The sequence below is a fragment of the Trachinotus anak genome, unplaced genomic scaffold (genome assembly GCF_046630095.1).
Source record: "Trachinotus anak isolate AG129_WGS33_773 ecotype Australia unplaced genomic scaffold, CSIRO_AGI_Tana_v1 ptg000003l, whole genome shotgun sequence".
In the NCBI taxonomy this organism is placed as follows: domain Eukaryota; kingdom Metazoa; phylum Chordata; class Actinopteri; order Carangiformes; family Carangidae; genus Trachinotus; species Trachinotus anak.
Window position 1 is genome coordinate 146,021 of NW_027273854.1, and position 23,522 is coordinate 169,542.

Sequence of the window (23,522 nt, forward strand, 5' to 3'; positions counted from 1 at the left end):
TTAATCACCATATAACTCCCAGTGTCCAAAGTAACAAAATTTAGTAGAACTTTACAAATCAGAATTACAATTTAATGTTCCACAATTAATGACACTTGATTATTGTCCACATTATTTGCATTATAACTCATTTTACAGTGCATGTGTGTACTGAATAGCAATTGGGTACCTTAGGAAAATTGTGTGAGAAAAAAGTAATAGTGTTAAAGGAACAATTAATTGCAACAGAGAGACAAAATGTACTTACTTATACCACACAGCACATCCTGCAGTTTGGCCTTCTCCTCCACTAATTTTTCCACCTCTGCCTTGCATGCCCTGCATGGCTTCCATGATCTGTCTTCTGTTGATTCAGGTGAACTGAAACATGGTTCTCCACATTCTGGAAGTGGATCACGCTCGATGATGAAAGTATCTGCAGATGAGCTTGAAGTCTCATGTTCTGACATACTAGTCTGGCTCTGGTCCCCGAGAACAGCAGGTTTTTGGTGTGTATTAGGACTGTACAACATTTTGAGAAAGCTGTCTTTGGCTGTTACAGTAGGAGCTGGTGGCTGTCTTTGCTGATCCAAATCCACCAAAACAGGCTGTTGTGACAGGTCTGAAAATGTGGGCAGTGCCGTGTTAGGTTGGTGATGCTTTGGATACTGCGAAAGGTTGGAAAGATGTGTGACTGGAGACAGAGTGGGTGCATACTGGTGGAGCGGCTGGATAGGTGGATGCTGGTAATATGGATGCGTATGTGGCGATGCCTGGGAAACTGGAAGCTGGTACTGTGGCCAGGCAGTTACAGGCTGGTGCTGTGGCTGGATAAGTAAAGATGACTCGGTAGGTGGAGGTTGGTACACTGGCCAGGCAGTTGGAGGCTGGATGGCATTGTGGTCCACAGTATTTGGGTGATTCTGTGCAGAGGTGGACTGACCTGCTTGAGGTAGGGATGGAAGGTTGTAGAATCTTTGAGCAGCTGCATCTCTTTTTTTCATGTCTTTCTTTGTGGCCTTCTTGGCATCCACTGTCTTGTCAGCTGTTCCAATGAAGTCCACTGTGGCATCGTAGAACTTGTTGTCAGACCATCTTGCAAGTACTTCTTTCCCTGGCTTCAGATCTCTAAGGCAAGCGATGGGTCTATCATCTTTGCTTAGTATATCACAGACATTAAAAATCTTTGCTGTGTATCCATCTACAAAGGTCAAAAATACAAAAAGTCCTGAAAATGAACACAGAGAGACAACACAGAGATTTTGAGTAAACCAGTACAGGCTAAAAATCAATCTTACTTAAACATGCTACTATATCTTATTGGTCTCAATTCTAATCCTCTTCGACCTTAGCAAAGCTAAAAATTTATCTCTTCACTTTAGCTTTCAACTAGCATTAACTTTATTCTTTTTGCATTTGCTTCACACTTCTTCACTCATGTGACTCTTTTAAACATTGTATTTGATTTGTGCACTCTTTATTAATATTTCAGCATTTTACTGTAGTCACCTGGTCTTACTTTGTCTCAAATTGATGTGTTTTAAATAATGGTTTGCTGAAACAGTTCAGTAAATTGTCAATATATTTTAAAGAATTAAATTCTAAAATCTGCAATAAAGTGGTTTCTGTAGTTTCTGCAGGTATCAACAATTAGAGACCTATTTGCAATTTCATGCCTATCCTGGAAAAAAAGTAGTTACTTTTTCTAATGAGAATTTTATTTTATTGAAATAACATTTTTAAATCAATCTCCCAGCCCCAAATGTAGGGATAATTTGACCAATAGAGTTGTAAAATTCTGTCACTAAAACGTACACAATTTCAAGTGAGGGTTACTCTCCCTTTTCTTGACATTTCTTTAAAAAATCCTGTAAATCAATGTTTGTGCCTGAAGCTGCTAATATATTTATAATAATAATCCCAGTGATAAGAGACCAGAGACTGTCAAAGATTTTGGTTAATATAGTGTCCAAAGTAAGTTAAAAATGACAGTCACTTCAAAAATTAGCTAAGCCTGGGGCGCCCCAATGGCCGAGTGGTTGGGGCGTCGCGCGTTGGCACGTGCGCCTTGCGGCCGTTGCCGGTTCACGTCCCGACCGAGTCGATATTTGCTGCATGTCGTTCCCCCGCTCTCCTCCCCGTTTCCTGTCTGTCTCTACTGTCACTATCAATAAAGGCAAAAAATGCCCCCCCCCCCCCCCCCCCCCAAAAAAAAAAAAAAAAGAAAATTTAGCTAAGCCGTGTAGTAAAATAATAACTCAATTACCATCTGAGTCATCTCTGGGTGAGCCGGGGTCTGGTTCATAAAAACCCATCTTCTTCGGTGGGTTTCGCGCTCTTTTAGGCATCTCTTTTTTAGTATTTCCTGCTGGGCCATCCATCCTGTTAAATACACAAAAGTACAACACATTTTAATTATTTAAAAAGGTGGTTCAATGTCTTATTTAGTTTTATCATGTCATTATATCTCATAATTTGGTACAGCAACTTGTTGATACCTTTGGATACACAGATTATGTTAATTTCACCATATCAGACTACTCAGGGACTGAAAAACATGATCTAAAATCCACCAGACAAACCACAGTAAGACACAAAGGCCTTAAAGGAACATCATAGTAAAAATCCAGGCTGTGACTTCTGATGTTTGGAGATTTCTGTAAGAATTGCACTTTTCTGGGATAAGTTGTTGGGCTCTTCTGCTCTGGACATTGCTCCTAAACCCCTGCTTATTGATAACATATCTTGGAAAGATGCACCTTCTCAATTCCCTACGTCTTGAGTTTATAATGTTAATAGGATGACCATATTTTGATTTCCAAAAAAGGAGGACACTTGGCTCCGCCTTGAGATACTTAAATGATACTCGAAGTTTACTCAAAGATGCCTTATAACTTTAATTTATTTAAAGTATGCCTCCTCTGTATGTATAACCAAGGATACAAATTCAGTTAGGCTTCTCAGAGGTGATTCAACATGCTTAATTATGCCTAAAATAATCTCTCTTTAACAAGTGTCAGTAGTGCAAAAATTAAATTTAAATATCTGCAATGAAATAATGATAGAAATAATGCCTCTTCTGTATTACAAAATCATTAACAAAATATCTCCTACTATCTTTTCAATGTAATAATGTAAATAATAAAACAGTAACCCCACAGAGATACTACTTTAACAAACAAAAAATATTACTTCAATCTTTAGGTTTTTTATTCTGTGTCCATGTGAGCTTTATTTGACATGGAAACATGAGTGCCAGTTTTGCATACAGTGCACTTCGTCTCCCATTAGTCCCGACCGGGATGGTACACTGGGATTTTTTCTAGCAGTAGCAGAGTAGCAGAGCTGCCCACATGGACGCTTCTAGAGGATGACGTCACACGCAACAAAGTACCATATTCTGTGCAAAGCGCCAGTCAATTTGAAAATGAAAACCGGACATTTTCACGAATTTATATTTTTTTAAAAAACCCAGACGCCCCGGACAAGATGTGACAAGACGTGAAAAGTGGACATGTCCAGGCAAAAGAGGAAGTTTGGTCACCCTAATGATAAGTTAAGTTAACAGTTAAGGTTAGCTAACCTTAACAAGTTCATGGCCACATGTGGTCCGGGCTTATAGCCTCACTAGCTAGCTACCACTATTTGCCACATATGCCGACCAGTTTCTTCAAAAAAGTATCAGAAACACTCGCCATCTGCACTTTACAAAGTTTTACCCAAATTACGTTTGACAAAGATGTAGCTTACCTTCTTTTTCGTCCTGTGGCGGTTCCTTCTTCCTTCATCCCTCCCGCCCGCAACTCCATACCTTAATTTAAGGCAGGACTTAACGTCGTTAAGGCAACCCGATGTCAATTAGCCAATCATGATACAGCATTTGAGACTGATGGCGCTCTCTACCAATGAAATGTTGACGTTGGAGCTGCATCATCTACAGATTTCAAAGTTCACAACTTTTTTGCGCCAAATGCAGCTCGTTGATGCATAAAGAAAACAAAGATGCAGCTCCTCCGGTGAGTGGATAAAGCTAAACTTTTTCTAAAGAATAAGTTTACTTAATAATTTTCTTTATAAGTTTAGTTTATTTTAGTTAGCTTTGTAAACATACAATACATTTCAATTATTTCTTGAGTTTTGTAATGACTAGTTTTTGTTTTTATTTTTATTTCAGTTGACTGAAATTATTTTTTACACATTCATTATTTCTATATCATATTATTTCGTTTTCATTAACTTTTTAAACTGTTGCCATGGCGCCGCGGATGGCTGCCTCTGTGTTTTGGTGCCAAGGACTATGATGGTGAACTTCTACACCTCCATCATTGAGTCCATCCTCACCTCCTCCATCACCATCTGGTACGCTGCTGCCACGGAGAGGGACAATAACAGACTGCAGCGTATCATCCACTCTGCTGAGAAGGTGATTGGCTGCAATCTTCCATCCCTCCAGGACCTGTACGCCTCAAGGACTCTGAGGCGTGCAGGGAAGATTGTAGCTGACTCCTCCCACCCTGGACACAAACTCTTTGTGACACTCCCCTCTGGCAGGAGGCTGCGGTCCTTCAGGACCAAAACCTCTCGCCACAAAAACAGCTTCTTCCCATCTGCTATTAGCCTCATCAACAAGGCTAGAGAGCCCCACTGTTGCTGATCAATTGCACCAATCACCAGAAAAAATTCCTTGTATGTGAAAACATACTTGGCAAGTTCACCATCATAGTCCTTGGCAGGTTGAACTTCTTCAATTGCCTCAGGAAATACATCCTCTGCTGAGCTTTTTTGATGAGGGAGCTGATGTTTAGCTCCCATTTGAGATCCTGTGTGATGGTGGTTCCCAAGAAGCGAAAATGCTCCACGGTAGCCACGGGGGAGTCGCACAGGGAGATGGGGGTGGGTGGGGCTGGGCTCTTCCTGAAGTCCACTATCACGGTCAGTCTCCCACCTGTAGGCAGACTCATCGCCATCAGAGATGAGTCCAATGAGAGTGGTGTCGTCTGCAAACTTCAGGAGCTTGACAGGAGCTTGACTGATGGCTGGAGGTGCAGGTGTTGGTGTACCTAACCCAGTACAGTTCAACAGCACCACAAATTACAGCGTCCAAAATAACCATTCAAGTAAATTATCACCTCTCTCAAACAGATTCAATAAAATATTAACATTTTAATCCACATGAAGGGAGGATTTATAGCAGGATTTCTCATATACTGCATTCGTTTTACCCAGGTATGCCTAATAAAATTGCATGTGAGTGTTAAATATTTTAAATGTATTATTTTTCTCTGCAGGACACACAAGGACTGGAGAACAGAGGTAACAAATGTGCAAAAATGTAAACAACTAACTCTGTTAGACATGTAGGAAATTGCATGTTGTAAAGCTTTAAATGGAAAGAAAAGAAAGAAAGACAGAAAAGTTAATGTATCCAATAAATCACTGTTACTGATGTGAGACTTGCAAACCTCACTTGGTTTGTCAAGGTTTTACTGGCAGTTCAGGTGACTATAACACTTCAGTAGTCTAGTAATTAGTAATGTGTTTAGCAGAAGTATAATGAAAAATAAACATGTCAAGACTAGTAAGCCATAAATGCACCAATATTGCTTTTTGACAATTGGTGTAAATGACTCATTGCTATAAGAAAACACATTTTCTAACATTTTGCTAAATATATTTCAACTTTTTTTTTTTTCTTTTCTAGAATCAACAAGCACCGAGCAAGAGACCAGTTCCACTAATCTGGAAGCTGATGACGTTGCTGATGTGGAAGACTCTTCAATCACAAATTTGTGTGACCTCCATAACGCAAACCATACATCCCAGTGCTATGGACACACAAGTGAGATGCATCACTCTGGACTTAATGTTGAATCAGAGCCTGAACAGCCTTTTCACATAGATACATTTGTTGATCACCTACCTGAATTTGTTGAAGAAGGGACTTTAGATGAAAATGTGTTATTCGATAATGACCTGTCATTGGATGATGATGACCTATCATTTGAGGACGGTTTAGAGCTAAACCAAGATGAGGGAACAGAACCCAAAAGCTCTACAAACACTGTAGATCATCCACTTTACAGAAATGCACCAATTTCTGTTGCAGAGAGTCTTCTCCTCATAATGACTTTTGCAAACAGACACAAAATAACAGGAAAAGCTCTCAGTGACTTGCTCACACTAATTTCTCTGCACTGCCCCTCTGATATGCAGACTGAATGTCTTCAGAATTTACACAAATTTAAACAATTTTTTGACGATTTCTCCTCTCTGCTTTTACACAAATATTGTAGTGCATGCTTTGTGACTGTTGAGAGTACAGACACCCAGTGTAAAACCTGTGAAGCCAATGTGTTGATGGACGGGTCAACTTCCTATTTCATTGAGGTTCCCATTGAAGCACAACTGAAGAGATTGTTTGCTAAGGAAGGTTTTGAAGAAAAACTCAAGTTCAGGTTTAATAGACATAAAAAGTGTCATGACAGTATTGAGGAAATAATATGACGGAGAAGCCCATCAGAAATTTACTACTTGCAATGGGCCTCTCAGTGATTCCAGAAACATTTCTTTAATGTGGAACACAGATGGCATACCCATTTTTAAGTCTTCAAAGTTTTCTGTTTGGCCTTTTTATTGTGTCATAAACGAGCTAAACTTTGTTGAACGCACTAAACGAGAAAACATGATATTTGCAGGTCTTTGGTTTGGGGACTCAAAGCTGTCAATGTTGACATTCCTTGAACCACTATGTGACACTCTGAACAAAATCGAAAGAGATGGAATTTCTGTTCAGTTTGCAGGAGCTCAAGAGCCTTTCATATGCAAAGCCTTTACCATTGCAGGAACCTGCGATTTGCCCGCAAAAGCAATGGTACTTAATACTGTTCAATTCAATGGACAGTTTGGGTGTCTAAAGTGTGAACAGCCAGGTCAAACAGTAAAGACAGGAGAAAGAGGTCATGTCCATGCCTTTCCTTTCCAGAAAACAGATCTGAAAGGCCCGCCTCGTACCCACACAGGGTTTATAGATAATGCTAAGATGGCCTATGATTCCAACAGCATTGTACGTGGGGTGAAGGGACCTACCTTTCTCAGTAGACTAAAAAGCTATGATTTGGTCTTGGGTACAGGTATAGACTATATGCACTCTGTACTACTGGGAGTAATGCGTCTATTGATGTTTTTGTGGTTTTCCACAGAGTTTTCCCGATGTGCATTCTGTATGGTCAGGTCAATCAGAGAAGTTGACAAACGGATGAAAGAAAAACCACCATTTTTGATTAGATTCCCTCGTTCTGTGTCTTCTCACAGAATGTTCTTTAAAGCATCTGAGTATCGGTCCATTTTGCTGTTTTTTGGGCCAGTTGTATTCCGGGGCATTCTTGCAGGCCTGTACTACAACCATTTCCTGCTCCTTAGTGAAGCAATCTTCATTCTTACAATGGAGTCAATAACCCCTGCGCAAATAGATCATGCTGAAAAACTACTCTGGAATTTCTGTTCTCAAATGAGTGGACTTTATGGTGAACGATACATGACAGCCAATATGCACTTACTTGTCCATTTAGCAGATAGTGTAAGAGCTCTTGGACCTCTGTGGACACACTCTTGCTTTCACTTTGAAGACAAAAATGGGTACTTACTTCGTCTTATACATGGGACCCAGAATATACCTGTCCAAATGGTGAATGCTGTAAAGACTATACAATCTCTCCCTAGCATCACACAAAACATAAAGCTGAACACACTAGCTACTGAGTTTTTGACCAGAATGACAAATGGCGTTAGTTATCAAGCAAGTAATGTTGTCAATAGTGTGGCCATGTTAGGGGTACCATTCAATAGATCTCTTGAAACTGATGATATGTCTCTTCTGGAACAGTTTCTTGGTCAGGGTTTATATAATAATGTTGTCAAGGCATATAACAGAGCTCAAATAGGGAAAATGGTTTACACTTCCAAGCAGTATGCCAAAGCCAAAAGACGGAACAATTCCACAGTGTTATTTTGTGATGGTATGCAGATCAAATATGGCCAGATTGAATTATTGTGTTCCTACAAAGAAACCAGTGAAGCTCAGAATGAGATAAATCTTGCATTTGTGAATGAATTTGCAGTTGCAGGCATAAATCTTCTACGGGATACTTTGACAGGTGGGACATGTTTCCATATTGTGAGCCTCCTGGAAGTTCCTGTAAAAAGGACAGTAGTTGGACTTGAAAGTATTTTGGGCAAGTTGATGTTCATTGATTTGTCCTCAATGCCTGGTATTGTGTTTGCTGCACATTTCCCTAACAAACTTGAAAGGGACTAAACATATTATGAAGTCAAAGACGTGATGTTATTGTGAACAGAAGAGCCCATGATTTTTTCAACCAGTTGAAATTCCTTACTGAAAATGTTAAGTCTCAAGTTGATGGACAGAAAGTTTATATTGTGATGCCATACCAAGACAAATATCAGTGATCTCAACAGTTTTACGTGGGCAAATCTATTGTCACACAAAAAGGTCACTTTAGGGCTTAACATGAGAAGATACAGACAAACTTTGATACAGCTGAAATGTATTTTCTTGGTCTTAAAGGCTACATTGTTGGATGCTAATATAGTTTTATGAACTTGAAAGACTGTTATAACTGCAATGTTCCATGTACATGTGTTCATATTGTTTGATTATTGATTTTGAGATGTCCAGTGAAACAGATTGTTGTTTCAAATGGTTTTTGTTGGCATTTTGTAAAATGAAATTTCCGCAATGCAAATGTCAAAAGTGTGGCATTCTGTTTACACATTCACAAATGTGTCCACTATTGGAGGCAATAGTAGTGGTAGTAGTATTTTTAAGTGACAAATAAACAGGGCTTTATTCTGATATTGCACTTTGTTGAAATAGTAACTTTATTGCTCTCAAGTTACCAATAAACTGCTGTTGTTTTTATTTTACAATGTGTTTTATGTGGTTCATGAAAAAAAACCTGAATTACGTGTAGTGGAATACTTAAAATTATTCATTGAAAATGTAATTAATATAAAAGCAGAAGGTCTTTGCAGCCTACAAGCATACATTTTCAATCAATTCATTCTGCGTACAGTAATACATAATTTAAAAAAATATATCATGTGGATTACAATAAAGTCAATATGATAGATGATTAAAAGCAAACCAAAGACCTGCAAATATCATGTTTTCTCGTTTAGTGCGTTCAACAAAGTTTAGCTCGTTTATGACACAATAAAAAGGCCAAACAGAAAACTTTGAAGACTTAAAAATGGGTATGCCATCTGTGTTCCACATTAAAGAAATGTTTCTGGAATCACTGAGAGGCCCATTGCAAGTAGTAAATTTCTGATGGGCTTCTCCGTCATATTATTTCCTCAATACTGTCATGACACTTTTTATGTCTATTAAACCTGAACTTGAGTTTTTCTTCAAAACCTTCCTTAGCAAACAATCTCTTCAGTTGTGCTTCAATGGGAACCTCAATGAAATAGGAAGTTGACCCCTCCATCAACACATTGGCTTCACAGGTTTTACACTGGGTGTCTGTACTCTCAACAGTCACAAAGCATGCACTACAATATTTGTGTAAAAGCAGAGAGGAGGAATCGTCAAAAAATTGTTTAAATTTGTGTAAATTCTGAAGACATTCAGTCTGCATATCAGAGGGGCAGTGCAGAGAAATTAGTGTGAGCAAGTCACTGAGAGCTTTTCCTGTTATTTTGTGTCTGTTTGCAAAAGTCATTATGAGGAGAAGACTCTCTGCAACAGAAATTGGTGCATTTCTGTAAATCAGAATCAGAATCAGAATCAAAATCAGGTTTATTGCCAAGTATGTTTTCACGTACAAGGAATTTGTTCTAGTGAATGGTGCAGAGCGCACCAAAACACCGAGGCAGCCATCTGCGGCGCCATTTAAAAAGGAGGAATGGGGAAAAAACAAGTGGAGAGGAGAGGAGAAAAAAATAACAGAACCCAAACTATACTCCTGGGGGGGGGGGGGTACAGTGTGGGATTCGGGAAAAAAACCTCAGCAACATAGGCATATATAAACAAACACATCTTACAACACAGTGACTCAAGACAATTTGCTCCAGGGGAGGGGGTAAAGGGGGGAGGAGGTGATTCCAGTGCAGACAGGCAGCCAGCCGCAGCCGCTGCCATTAAGGCGCAGCTATCGGACCCCGCCCGCCGCGCTGGATGGGAGGAAGCGGCGAAGGCGTGGGATGGGGTTGGGTTGTGAGTTGCATATGTACATGTAAGAGGTGTCCGTGAATGTGTGTGTGTGCATAGGCCTGGGGAGTCGCTTCGTCTAGTTCACAATCAGTGCCTCAGTTCGCAGGGTGTCATCGCGATAACACAGCAAGTTGCCATGGAGACATCCTTGATCGGTTCCTGGACGGAGTCAACAATCCACAGGTGTCCGTGGGGGGGGGGGGGTAGAAGCCTCTCACTGCAGCGATCTCGTGGGGGAGTTGTTCCAGCACCGGTCTTGGCCAAGGCCGGTGCTGCGGGGGCCGGAACGCAGATTAGATTATGATTGTTTGGGTTAGGGCGAGCAGTCGTATTTCAATAGACACGGCTTACTCTGTTAGTCCATTCTGGTCATCTCCATCCATTCTCCTTTCCAAAGCTGCAAGCTTCTCCAAGATGTGACCCATGTTGCGATTTATGACCACAGTCTGAGCATTAACAGCTCCTTCCAAGGTGGTTCCCAAGTTGCGGTTCACAATCACAGTCTGAGTGCTTACAGCTTTACTCACTCCATCAATTATGTCGGGCAGCGTGGGGATTTGGACTGCTGTCACCGTCTTCCGAATTTTCCGATACACCAGGGCAATGCCTAATCCAATCAGCAGAAAGCCTGATATCACAGTTCCGAATATATAGAGATCTTCGATGTCCTCAACGGAAAGACTCGCCAGGCACCCGACCCTCCAGTCCTCCCAGGAGTCCCTCATGTAGCCAGCGGGGTACGTTCCGCCAGGGCAGACAGGTTCCCCCGAACCCGGGCTTCTCGTCGAGAAGATCCTGTCAATTGCGTTGAGAGACCAGTTGACCAATTCCATGATTTTAGATTTGGAGAGCAGTGCGGAGAGAGGCTTCCAAGGTTATCATGGATGATCTACAGTGTTTGTAGAGCTTTTGGGTTCTGTTCCCTCATCTTGGTTTAGCTCTAAACCGTCCTCAAATGATAGGTCATCATCATCCAATGACAGGTCATTATCGAATAACACATTTTCATCTAAAGTCCCTTCTTCAACAAATTCAGGTAGGTGATCAACAAATGTATCTATGTGAAAAGGCTGTTCAGGCTCTGATTCAACATTAAGTCCAGAGTGATGCATCTCACTTGTGTGTCCATAGCACTGGGATGTATGGTTTGCGTTATGGAGGTCACACAAATTTGTGATTGAAGAGTCTTCCACATCAGCAACGTCATCAGCTTCCAGATTAGTGGAACTGGTCTCTTGCTCGGTGCTTGTTGATTCTAGAAAAGAAAAAAAAAAAAGTTGAAATATATTTAGCAAAATGTTAGAAAATGTGTTTTCTTATAGCAATGAGTCATTTACACCAATTGTCAAAAAGCAATATTGGTGCATTTATGGCTTACTAGTCTTGACATGTTTATTTTTCATTATACTTCTGCTAAACACATTACTAATTACTAGACTACTGAAGTGTTATAGTCACCTGAACTGCCAGTAAAACCTTGACAAACCAAGTGAGGTTTGCAAGTCTCACATCAGTAACAGTGATTTATTGGATACATTAACTTTTCTGTCTTTCTTTCTTTTCTTTCCATTTAAAGCTTTACAACATGCAATTTCCTACATGTCTAACAGAGTTAGTTGTTTACATTTTTGCACATTTGTTACCTCTGTTCTCCAGTCCTTGTGTGTCCTGCAGAGAAAAATAATACATTTAAAATATTTAACACTCACATGCAATTTTATTAGGCATACCTGGGTAAAACGAATGCAGTATATGAGAAATCCTGCTATAAATCCTCCCTTCATGTGGATTAAAATGTTAATATTTTATTGAATCTGTTTGAGAGAGGTGATAATTTACTTGAATGGTTATTTTGGACGCTGTAATTTGTGGTGCTGTTGAACTGTACTGGGTTAGGTACACCAACACCTGCACCTCCAGCCATCAGTCAAGCTCCTGTCAAGCTCCTGAAGTTTGCAGACGACACCACTCTCATTGGACTCATCTCTGATGGCGATGAGTCTGCCTACAGGTGGGAGACTGACCGTGATAGTGGACTTCAGGAAGAGCCCAGCCCCACCCACCCCCATCTCCCTGTGCGACTCCCCCGTGGCTACCGTGGAGCATTTTCGCTTCTTGGGAACCACCATCACACAGGATCTCAAATGGGAGCTAAACATCAGCTCCCTCATCAAAAAAGCTCAGCAGAGGATGTATTTCCTGAGGCAATTGAAGAAGTTCAACCTGCCAAGGACTATGATGGTGAACTTGCCAAGTATGTTTTCACATACAAGGAATTTTTTCTGGTGATTGGTGCAATTGATCAGCAACAGTGGGGCTCTCTAGCCTTGTTGATGAGGCTAATAGCAGATGGGAAGAAGCTGTTTTTGTGGCGAGAGGTTTTGGTCCTGAAGGACCGCAGCCTCCTGCCAGAGGGGAGTGTCACAAAGAGTTTGTGTCCAGGGTGGGAGGAGTCAGCTACAATCTTCCCTGCACGCCTCAGAGTCCTTGAGGCGTACAGGTCCTGGAGGGATGGAAGATTGCAGCCAATCACCTTCTCAGCAGAGTGGATGATACGCTGCAGTCTGTTATTGTCCCTCTCCGTGGCAGCAGCGTACCAGATGGTGATGGAGGAGGTGAGGATGGACTCAATGATGGAGGTGTAGAAGTTCACCATCATAGTCCTTGGCACCAAAACACAGAGGCAGCCATCCGCGGCGCCATGGCAACAGTTTAAAAAGTTAATGAAAACGAAATAATATGATATAGAAATAATGAATGTGTAAAAAATAATTTCAGTCAACTGAAATAAAAATAAAAACAAAAACTAGTCATTACAAAACTCAAGAAATAATTGAAATGTATTGTATGTTTACAAAGCTAACTAAAATAAACTAAACTTATAAAGAAAATTATTAAGTAAACTTATTCTTTAGAAAAAGTTTAGCTTTATCCACTCACCGGAGGAGCTGCATCTTTGTTTTCTTTATGCATCAACGAGCTGCATTTGGCGCAAAAAAGTTGTGAACTTTGAAATCTGTAGATGATGCAGCTCCAACGTCAACATTTCATTGGTAGAGAGCGCCATCAGTCTCAAATGCTGTATCATGATTGGCTAATTGACATCGGGTTGCCTTAACGACGTTAAGTCCTGCCTTAAATTAAGGTATGGAGTTGCGGGCGGGAGGGATGAAGGAAGAAGGAACCGCCACAGGACGAAAAAGAAGGTAAGCTACATCTTTGTCAAACGTAATTTGGGTAAAACTTTGTAAAGTGCAGATGGCGAGTGTTTCTGATACTTTTTTGAAGAAACTGGTCGGCATATGTGGCAAATAGTGGTAGCTAGCTAGTGAGGCTATAAGCCCGGACCACATGTGGCCATGAACTTGTTAAGGTTAGCTAACCTTAACTGTTAACTTAACTTATCATTAGGGTGACCAAACTTCCTCTTTTGCCTGGACATGTCCACTTTTCACGTCTTGTCACATCTTGTCCGGGGCGTCTGGGTTTTTTAAAAAAATATAAATTCGTGAAAATGTCCGGTTTTCATTTTCAAATTGACTGGCGCTTTGCACAGAATATGGTACTTTGTTGCGTGTGACGTCATCCTCTAGAAGCGTCCATGTGGGCAGCTCTGCTACTCTGCTACTGCTAGAAAAAATCCCAGTGTACCATCCCGGTCGGGACTAATGGGAGACGAAGTGCACTGTATGCAAAACTGGCACTCATGTTTCCATGTCAAATAAAGCTCACATGGACACAGAATAAAAAACCTAAAGATTGAAGTAATATTTTTTGTTTGTTAAAGTAGTATCTCTGTGGGGTTACTGTTTTATTATTTACATTATTACATTGAAAAGATAGTAGGAGATATTTTGTTAATGATTTTGTAATACAGAAGAGGCATTATTTCTATCATTATTTCATTGCAGATATTTAAATTTAATTTTTGCACTACTGACACTTGTTAAAGAGAGATTATTTTAGGCATAATTAAGCATGTTGAATCACCTCTGAGAAGCCTAACTGAATTTGTATCCTTGGTTATACATACAGAGGAGGCATACTTTAAATAAATTAAAGTTATAAGGCATCTTTGAGTAAACTTCGAGTATCATTTAAGTATCTCAAGGCGGAGCCAAGTGTCCTCCTTTTTTGGAAATCAAAATATGGTCATCCTATTAACATTATAAACTCAAGACGTAGGGAATTGAGAAGGTGCATCTTTCCAAGATATGTTATCAATAAGCAGGGGTTTAGGAGCAATGTCCAGAGCAGAAGAGCCCAACAACTTATCCCAGAAAAGTGCAATTCTTACAGAAATCTCCAAACATCAGAAGTCACAGCCTGGATTTTTACTATGATGTTCCTTTAAGGCCTTTGTGTCTTACTGTGGTTTGTCTGGTGGATTTTAGATCATGTTTTTCAGTCCCTGAGTAGTCTGATATGGTGAAATTAACATAATCTGTGTATCCAAAGGTATCAACAAGTTGCTGTACCAAATTATGAGATATAATGACATGATAAAACTAAATAAGACATTGAACCACCTTTTTAAATAATTAAAATGTGTTGTACTTTTGTGTATTTAACAGGATGGATGGCCCAGCAGGAAATACTAAAAAAGAGATGCCTAAAAGAGCGCGAAACCCACCGAAGAAGATGGGTTTTTATGAACCAGACCCCGGCTCACCCAGAGATGACTCAGATGGTAATTGAGTTATTATTTTACTACACGGCTTAGCTAAATTTTCTTTTTTTTTTTTTTTTGGGGGGGGGGGGGGGGGGGGGGGGCATTTTTTGCCTTTATTGATAGTGACAGTAGAGACAGACAGGAAACGGGGAGGAGAGCGGGGGAACGACATGCAGCAAATATCGACTCGGTCGGGACGTGAACCGGCAACGGCCGCAAGGCGCACGTGCCAACGCGCGACGCCCCAACCACTCGGCCATTGGGGCGCCCCAGGCTTAGCTAATTTTTGAAGTGACTGTCATTTTTAACTTACTTTGGACACTATATTAACCAAAATCTTTGACAGTCTCTGGTCTCTTATCACTGGGATTATTATTATAAATATATTAGCAGCTTCAGGCACAAACATTGATTTACAGGATTTTTTAAAGAAATGTCAAGAAAAGGGAGAGTAACCCTCACTTGAAATTGTGTACGTTTTAGTGACAGAATTTTACAACTCTATTGGTCAAATTATCCCTACATTTGGGGCTGGGAGATTGATTTAAAAATGTTATTTCAATAAAATAAAATTCTCATTAGAAAAAGTAACTACTTTTTTTCCAGGATAGGCATGAAATTGCAAATAGGTCTCTAATTGTTGATACCTGCAGAAACTACAGAAACCACTTTATTGCAGATTTTAGAATTTAATTCTTTAAAATATATTGACAATTTACTGAACTGTTTCAGCAAACCATTATTTAAAACACATCAATTTGAGACAAAGTAAGACCAGGTGACTACAGTAAAATGCTGAAATATTAATAAAGAGTGCACAAATCAAATACAATGTTTAAAAGAGTCACATGAGTGAAGAAGTGTGAAGCAAATGCAAAAAGAATAAAGTTAATGCTAGTTGAAAGCTAAAGTGAAGAGATAAATTTTTAGCTTTGCTAAGGTCGAAGAGGATTAGAATTGAGACCAATAAGATATAGTAGCATGTTTAAGTAAGATTGATTTTTAGCCTGTACTGGTTTACTCAAAATCTCTGTGTTGTCTCTCTGTGTTCATTTTCAGGACTTTTTGTATTTTTGACCTTTGTAGATGGATACACAGCAAAGATTTTTAATGTCTGTGATATACTAAGCAAAGATGATAGACCCATCGCTTGCCTTAGAGATCTGAAGCCAGGGAAAGAAGTACTTGCAAGATGGTCTGACAACAAGTTCTACGATGCCACAGTGGACTTCATTGGAACAGCTGACAAGACAGTGGATGCCAAGAAGGCCACAAAGAAAGACATGAAAAAAAGAGATGCAGCTGCTCAAAGATTCTACAACCTTCCATCCCTACCTCAAGCAGGTCAGTCCACCTCTGCACAGAATCACCCAAATACTGTGGACCACAATGCCATCCAGCCTCCAACTGCCTGGCCAGTGTACCAACCTCCACCTACCGAGTCATCTTTACTTATCCAGCCACAGCACCAGCCTGTAACTGCCTGGCCACAGTACCAGCTTCCAGTTTCCCAGGCATCGCCACATACGCATCCATATTACCAGCATCCACCTATCCAGCCGCTCCACCAGTATGCACCCACTCTGTCTCCAGTCACACATCTTTCCAACCTTTCGCAGTATCCAAAGCATCACCAACCTAACACGGCACTGCCCACATTTTCAGACCTGTCACAACAGCCTGTTTTGGTGGATTTGGATCAGCAAAGACAGCCACCAGCTCCTACTGTAACAGCCAAAGACAGCTTTCTCAAAATGTTGTACAGTCCTAATACACACCAAAAACCTGCTGTTCTCGGGGACCAGAGCCAGACTAGTATGTCAGAACATGAGACTTCAAGCTCATCTGCAGATACTTTCATCATCGAGCGTGATCCACTTCCAGAATGTGGAGAACCATGTTTCAGTTCACCTGAATCAACAGAAGACAGATCATGGAAGCCATGCAGGGCATGCAAGGCAGAGGTGGAAAAATTAGTGGAGGAGAAGGCCAAACTGCAGGATGTGCTGTGTGGTATAAGTAAGTACATTTTGTCTCTCTGTTGCAATTAATTGTTCCTTTAACACTATTACTTTTTTCTCACACAATTTTCCTAAGGTACCCAATTGCTATTCAGTACACACATGCACTGTAAAATGAGTTATAATGCAAATAATGTGGACAATAATCAAGTGTCATTAATTGTGGAACATTAAATTGTAATTCTGATTTGTAAAGTTCTACTAAATTTTGTTACTTTGGACACTGGGAGTTATATGGTGATTAAGCTAAAACTTAATATCTTTAAACAATTTGGTAAAAATCTTAGCCCATCATGAAATCTTTTGATTTTTTTTTTTTAACTTTTCTCTTCCTTTTCTTGAGTTTATGATTGCTGCTGTGTCCCTGTAAGGTAATTCATCTTTTGTGTCACAGGTGGTGAGCACCTCGAGGCATTAAAAAGCTTTCTGGACAAAGTGGAACAGATCCAACCTCAGGCTGGTGTTGGGGCTCCAAAAAACAGATCTGGGAAGCAAGAGCTGTATCCAGAAAGTGGCCTCTTCGTGTCCTCTACCCGCCTGGCTGCAATCCATGCAGAAGCAAAGAAGGACTGCCTTCGCTTGTTCCATCTTCTTTTTGATGAATTCTTTACTGCAGAGGAGTGCCGAAATGCTGTGGCGTTTGGGAAACACGGAAAGGTGCCAGATGGGAAGACAGTCCTGGATAAGTTCAAAGTCAATGGGATTCTAAGTAAGTACATTGCTCATTTGGTAGTTAAAAATTTATGGAAATGTTATGGAAAAGTTGTGGAAATTCATGAGTAAAAATGTGTGGGAACCCAATATAGAGAGCCAAAGTCACGCCCACAGTGGATCCCTTGGGACCTTATTTTGGAAAAAATATGTATGGCAGTGAACGGCAAGAGACAACTAATCTTTTGATCCTGTTTGAATAGTGTCATGAATTACACATATGTTTGTCAATTTAAAATATAACTTTACAACTCAAAAAGTCACAGTTACAGTTACTACACACCCAAGAGTTGCCCAAGTGACGTCATGCTACCCAGAGCTGCTGAAGCTAGCGTTAACACGATGCATGTGTGTTTTGTTCCGGCATGTAGTCACATGTATATTGAGTCTTGCTTGTTCTTTTGCTTCCCAGCTGAAAAGGAACAGGATTCACTGCATAAAACATATCAGCTAAGATACATTTGTGCATGAAACAGCTAAGTGGATACTATTGACATATAATATATTGTGTAAGATGAGACATTTAGTTTACTGACCAGTTTCACACAAAACTGCTAAATACTTCACTATTTTCATGCTTATTTTTCTTTAATCGGGTAACATTTTGTAGAGATATAAATTAACAAACATCATGTGTAATTCATGACTAAATTCATGGGATCAGAAGTTATGTTATCGTTGTTCACTGCCATACATATTAGGGGTGTCACGATTCTCCAAATGCTGTATACGATTTGATTTTCGATTTTAAGGTCACGATTACATTCTATTCTTGATCTTTTTTCCCCTTTTAGCATAGATGGCTATGCCACTTTTAGATTAGTCTAATCTAGAATCATTGGTTTTATGCCATAATAACTAATTTAAAGGAGACAGAGAATCAAAAAACACCTTACCTTGTCTCTGTCAAATACTGTAGTCAACCCACATTCAAGAACATACAAAAAGTGCTATGTATTATGAACATCTCTGTTTCATAGATATTCCGCTTTTCGAACTGGCCCCCAGAAAATGGGCCAATCTGAACAACGGTTGCATTTGACGTAAAATGTGTCTCACTGCCCCCCCCACTCTCATTCCATTCCCTCCCCTTTGAAATAATTTGCATACGCCCGCCTTCCCGCCCCCTACGGCAAGTAAATTGCAGCCAAATTCGCGAAGTTCAAGGTGCAATGTGCAGTCGTGTGCCGAGGTGTGCGCTTCCTGGCTGTGCTAGTGGCATTCAAACTTTTCACAACCTTCCCACCGATAGAATTCACGAGATGTTTGGCTGCTATTTATTTTTAATCACATTCCCACAACATTCAACCAAAGATTGTTACTTTGCTCAGCCCATTTCACCCCGGACTGTTTTACAAACCTGGGACAATTTCAAGCCGGCTACTCCCAGCGTTTGATGCTCCACAGCGGAGCACAGCAAAGGCAGCCAATCAGCGTCAAGCGTTTGCATTTCATAATGAGGTTGCCAGTTAAACCCGAAAGGGCGCCTAAGGCCTTATTGTCAAATTTAAATCATTTATTAACAATATAATGTAGCAATAACTTGTTTCACCAGTCAGTTGGAAAATAACTAAACAAAAGAGAAGTCAGAGGGTACCTGCCATCTAGTTACTCTTTTTTGTAACTGCAGTGTGCACTCTTCACATCTTTACATCTTTATGATGCATGTGGAGATGTCCTGCCATATTTGTTGTGTTGCCTGTGGACAAGTATGCTATGTTGTATGATTGTATGTATGATATATGTATGTATGTATATGTATGTATGATTTAGAAGTTCGAGATTGTGATGTCATTTTGATCAGTATCCAATTTACAATCAAGATTGTGACACCTCTAATACATATTTTTCCAGAAATAAGGTCCCATAGGGTTAACACAAAGGGGGTGACTTCAGCTATCCATCATCAGCTATCATTCTCATTCCCAGGTTGTCCAATACTGACACTTTGGGTTTGTGGCACAACCCGAGCCTCTAACCTAAAGTGGTTCTAGGGTTCTATGTTGGGCCTTTAAGAAGCTGGAATCAGATTTGTTCCCCTTATTTAATTATTAATTGACAACTAATCAACTAATAGTTGCAGCTCCAGAAAATCAGTTTTAACATCAACATGTTTTTGTTTTTCAACAATGCTTCACCTTCCTCAAGTACTGCTTAACATGCATCCAACCATCAACTTTTTCAACATAAAGAAGCACAAATTATTTTCAAAAATGAATTTGTTCTAATTTTAGTTTTTATTTCTAGTTTGTTTTTCTCTCTTTCTTCTGCCCCTTCTCACATTCATCAACATATCTGGTCAAATTTGGCATAGTTTCTGAAGTGTTGGAACCCCATGTATCACATAGCTACATTTAACGTTGTGATTGTTTCAGTGTCCTCACAGTTTTACTGAATTTCCTCCTGTGTGAACCATAGAGATATTTCAATGTGAATTTTGTGATATCGGAATAAAAAAAAAAAGCTCTCAATACTGTTGTGGTAACTGCAGTTACATTACGCAATTTGTAATTTGTGCTTTCTTTTCTTTCTTCTTGCAGCTTACATCATGCGCTGTAGTACACTGGATGGATGGACACCAGTGGAGAAAAGTAAGGTCAAAAAAGCCTTCATAAACAAATGCCGCATCAGGGCCACAACACTGTAAAGTATTGGATGTGGCATACTGATAGACATTTGTTGAAATGACCATGTTCAAAAAAGCCCTTGTATGCAAATGCTGCATGTTGTGTTCAGTGTTTGAAGTTGTTCAGTGTTGTGCATTGGTGTAAAGTTGGTAGAGACATTGTTACTGTTTTAAAAACACATTTTTACTGAAAAGAGGCACATTTATTGTTCAGATTTTATAATGACAATGTTAGAATAGCTTTTGCTGTCTTTAAATGTTAACTTTATTGTTAACTTTGTTATTGTTAACGTTACTGCAGCTACTTGAAATACTCACAATACTCATCGTCATTGTAATTAACAATTGAGTCCTGCTGTTTTGAATTTTAATAAAGATTCTGATTCAGATTCAGATTACTTTATTCATCCCAAAAGGGAAATTCATTTGTCTGTCAGCTCATCTGCTATTTGCTATAGAATTATAAAGCCTGGTGGTTGTGGTTACAAAGATCTTCTATATCTCTCCATCCTGCAGTCAAGAGAGAGGCCCATCACGATGTTATGAAGTGGATGATCCGTGTTGTTTAGAATGATAAATCCAGTCAGGTGGGAGGAGAGGGTCACATGATTGAAGTCACCTGATATTATTATAAGTGCCTCAAGATGTTTAGTCTGTATCCTGGCAACGATTTCATGGAGAACTTCACATGGAACTTCTTATTTGCTGCAGCATTTGTAAGGTGTGTGTGTGTGTGTGTGTGTCTCATATTGCTCCATAGTAGCTCCAGTATTGCTCATTTTCTTTTCCAAAGGAGAAATAAAGGAGCCATTAAAAACACTGAATTGAGATTAGCAAGGTATCTCCCATAAGTCTCAAGTATGACTCCCTCTAATTATTCTGTCTCACCTATTTCTCCTAGTGAATTTTAGGAGAAACATATGAGAAACATTTTAGACAAAATAGAAACTAAAATGAGGCTGAGATGAGAATCTCAAGTTTGTCTCCCGAGCTGTAGAAGAGCAAGGTTTGAGCAGTAAAATTTTCCTCTGGGCTTTTACTTCTCCTTTACTTGCCTCCTCTGCTGTTAGAGAGTAGTCCACAGCCACCGTGATCTTACCTGCAGGGATCTTGATCATACTGTAGAAGATGTGATGATTATCCTGGTCTGTGTTGTACACCACCACCACCAAGTTATACCAGCTGAACTTCTTGTCCAGAATCTGTTTCACCTGATCAGCGATGGCTTTTTTGTCGTCGGGACAGATTTCTTTGCTGATCTCCTCCACATCCTTCTTCATGTACTCCTCATAGTTGTTCTGATTGAACTCCACAGCTGATAACTGAGCCTCGTACATGTTCTTGAACATCTGCACTTATTCAGCTTCTTTCCCTGACGAGTTAAAGTCGATCTGATTCCAGTAGAGCTGGTTGAGCACCATCCCCTTACACAGCAAACTGCTAAAATATAAATTATATTTGCCAATATCAGTAATACCACATTTGAACTTCTTCAGGAGGTCATTGAGGTTTCCACTGAGAGACGTGCTGCTGACCATCAGGTAATGGTAGAGGTTGGCCACACTGGCCTCAGATCCTGTGTTCTCATAGTAGTTGGTGAATATCTCTGCCAGGTGTAGTTTCTCCTCCTCACTTTGTACCAACTCACTGTTCTCACAAAACTCATTGAATTTCCTCCAGACATGCGACCAGGCCTCCCATCCCGGGAGCCAAGCTGGCAATGTTGGAAAGGCCCTTCATCACACCTGACAACCTTTTGATGTCAATCTTTCCAAGCACTTCTTTGATAACAGATAGGGAGTCTTTGACCACCTGTGTGGATGCTGCGACCTTCTATCTGGTGTGGAAAGGCAGATCTCTCCTGATCCTGTACAGTGGAGAGAGGTCAGCTGAGGAGGCGTCTTGTGACCAAGCAGAGGAGGTTGTCCAATAGAGAAGAAGGATCAATGAAGCCAGCAGCAATGAGGCAGGCCACCAAGGAAACACCATGTCTGCACCACAAACAACATAGGCTGGAATCGTGTCATAAACATGGACAGACCATGAAGCCAAACCCCCTGCAGAGGGACAACACCCCCAGACTCAAAGAGACACAAAATAATTCAAACTAATGATGCGTTTGTAGTCACTTGTGTTTCTTTCAGTGAAGCAAAATACTGAGCAGCACAAAATACAATCAGGACACCCAACATTTACCTGTGAAGTTCCTACATGTGTATAATTTTCTACAAACACAGTTGAACATGACATTCCAGCATCTTTTAATGTTTTCTGTTTTCTTAATCTAGGACATTTTAACCTCCCCTTCAGTGAACCTTGTTGTCCTTGTCCATAACTTCAGTTCTAATACCTCTTTAACTTCAGCTCCAATACCTACGTAAATTTAGCTCCAATACCTCCTTAACTTCAGCAGTAATACCTCCTTAATTTCAGGTCTAATATCTCCTTAACTTCAGCTCTAATACCTTCTTAACTAATAATATAACAGCGATGGTGGTGTACCTGATCTCAGTAGCTGCTGCAGGCCTGGGGGTGGAGACTGAAACAGACTCTGTGGTTTAGGTTTATAAAGACAAAAAGGGGATAGTTCAGACTCTTCAGTTTCAGATTGTTCAAACTGAAACAGAAAAACAAACAAAGAGACACTCGGGTCATGCTGACTGACTAACAGATGAGGAATTGGGGGTGAAGGACAACCATATGTAACAGCAGGCTGAACATGAGCCAAACCTGGAGACTCTGACAATCAAATAAAAGCCAACTCTGATCAGAAAAGACAGAATCCATGTTTAAGCCAAGAGTGTAGACAGGTTCCAGAGTCTGATGTGTGTAGGTCCTGTTACATGTAGATTGAAAGACACAAATTCAAAGGTATTGTCAACATGAACACTAAAATCACCAAGAAGCACAAATCTAGACAGCTTGAATAGACAATAAAAAATGTTTTGTTAGATCTATTAGTGATACTAACTGGAGTGACCATTGATATCAGAGTGGCAGGCCTTGGCTTACTTGTAGGCATACTGGGTCCCAGCTTGTGATGGTGAAACTCAGGACTTGCATTCTGTAACGACAGTGAAAACTCCTGGCCAGCCAGAGTGAGTGTACACTTGGCTCGGTTGAGTCATGTGAACATGGGGCAGAGAAGTCAATTTGATATCTTTATGCCTCTACGCCAGTGAAAGCCAAAGCTAGAGGTGTCATGTTTGCTGGTTGTCCATCTGTCCGTCCATACTCACAAGTTCATACACTAATTATTACACAATTTAACACAAAGGG

At 40.2% G+C, this 23,522-nt stretch overlaps 2 protein-coding genes across 2 annotated transcripts; one reads left to right on the top strand and one right to left on the bottom strand.

The window, feature by feature from the left end:
• Positions 1 to 4,108, bottom strand: LOC139609323 (uncharacterized). Its single transcript, XM_071463725.1, has 3 exons — positions 3,730 to 4,108; positions 2,246 to 2,361; positions 1 to 1,207 (listed from the first exon to the last, which is right to left on the bottom strand). The coding sequence occupies exons 1-3, from the start codon at positions 3,786 to 3,788 to the stop codon at positions 216 to 218; spliced, it is 1,167 nt and encodes a 388-aa protein (XP_071319826.1). The 5' UTR covers positions 3,789 to 4,108; the 3' UTR covers positions 1 to 215.
• An 8,953-nt stretch (positions 4,109 to 13,061) lies between these two features.
• LOC139609317 (uncharacterized) lies at positions 13,062 to 20,620 on the top strand. The gene is made up of 5 exons (XM_071463711.1): positions 13,062 to 13,419; positions 14,788 to 14,903; positions 15,945 to 16,904; positions 17,301 to 17,615; positions 20,158 to 20,620. The coding sequence occupies exons 1-5, from the start codon at positions 13,361 to 13,363 to the stop codon at positions 20,262 to 20,264; spliced, it is 1,557 nt and encodes a 518-aa protein (XP_071319812.1). The 5' UTR covers positions 13,062 to 13,360; the 3' UTR covers positions 20,265 to 20,620.
• The last annotated feature ends 2,902 nt before the right edge of the window (positions 20,621 to 23,522 follow it).

Coding starts and splice junctions, on each gene's coding strand:
- LOC139609323 (XM_071463725.1), bottom strand. CDS start 3,788: ATGGAGTTGCGGGCGGGAGGGATGAAGGAAGAAGGAACCGCCACAGGA. Junction 2,362..3,729: donor GCCACAGGACGAAAAAGAAG/GTAAGCTACATC, acceptor TGTATTTAACAG/GATGGATGGCCCAGCAGGAA. Junction 1,208..2,245: donor ACCCAGAGATGACTCAGATG/GTAATTGAGTTA, acceptor GTTCATTTTCAG/GACTTTTTGTATTTTTGACC.
- LOC139609317 (XM_071463711.1), top strand. CDS start 13,361: ATGGAGTTGCGGGCGGGAGGGATGAAGGAAGAAGGAACCGCCACAGGA. Junction 16,905..17,300: donor GGATGTGCTGTGTGGTATAA/GTAAGTACATTT, acceptor TTTGTGTCACAG/GTGGTGAGCACCTCGAGGCA. Junction 17,616..20,157: donor CAAAGTCAATGGGATTCTAA/GTAAGTACATTG, acceptor TTCTTCTTGCAG/CTTACATCATGCGCTGTAGT.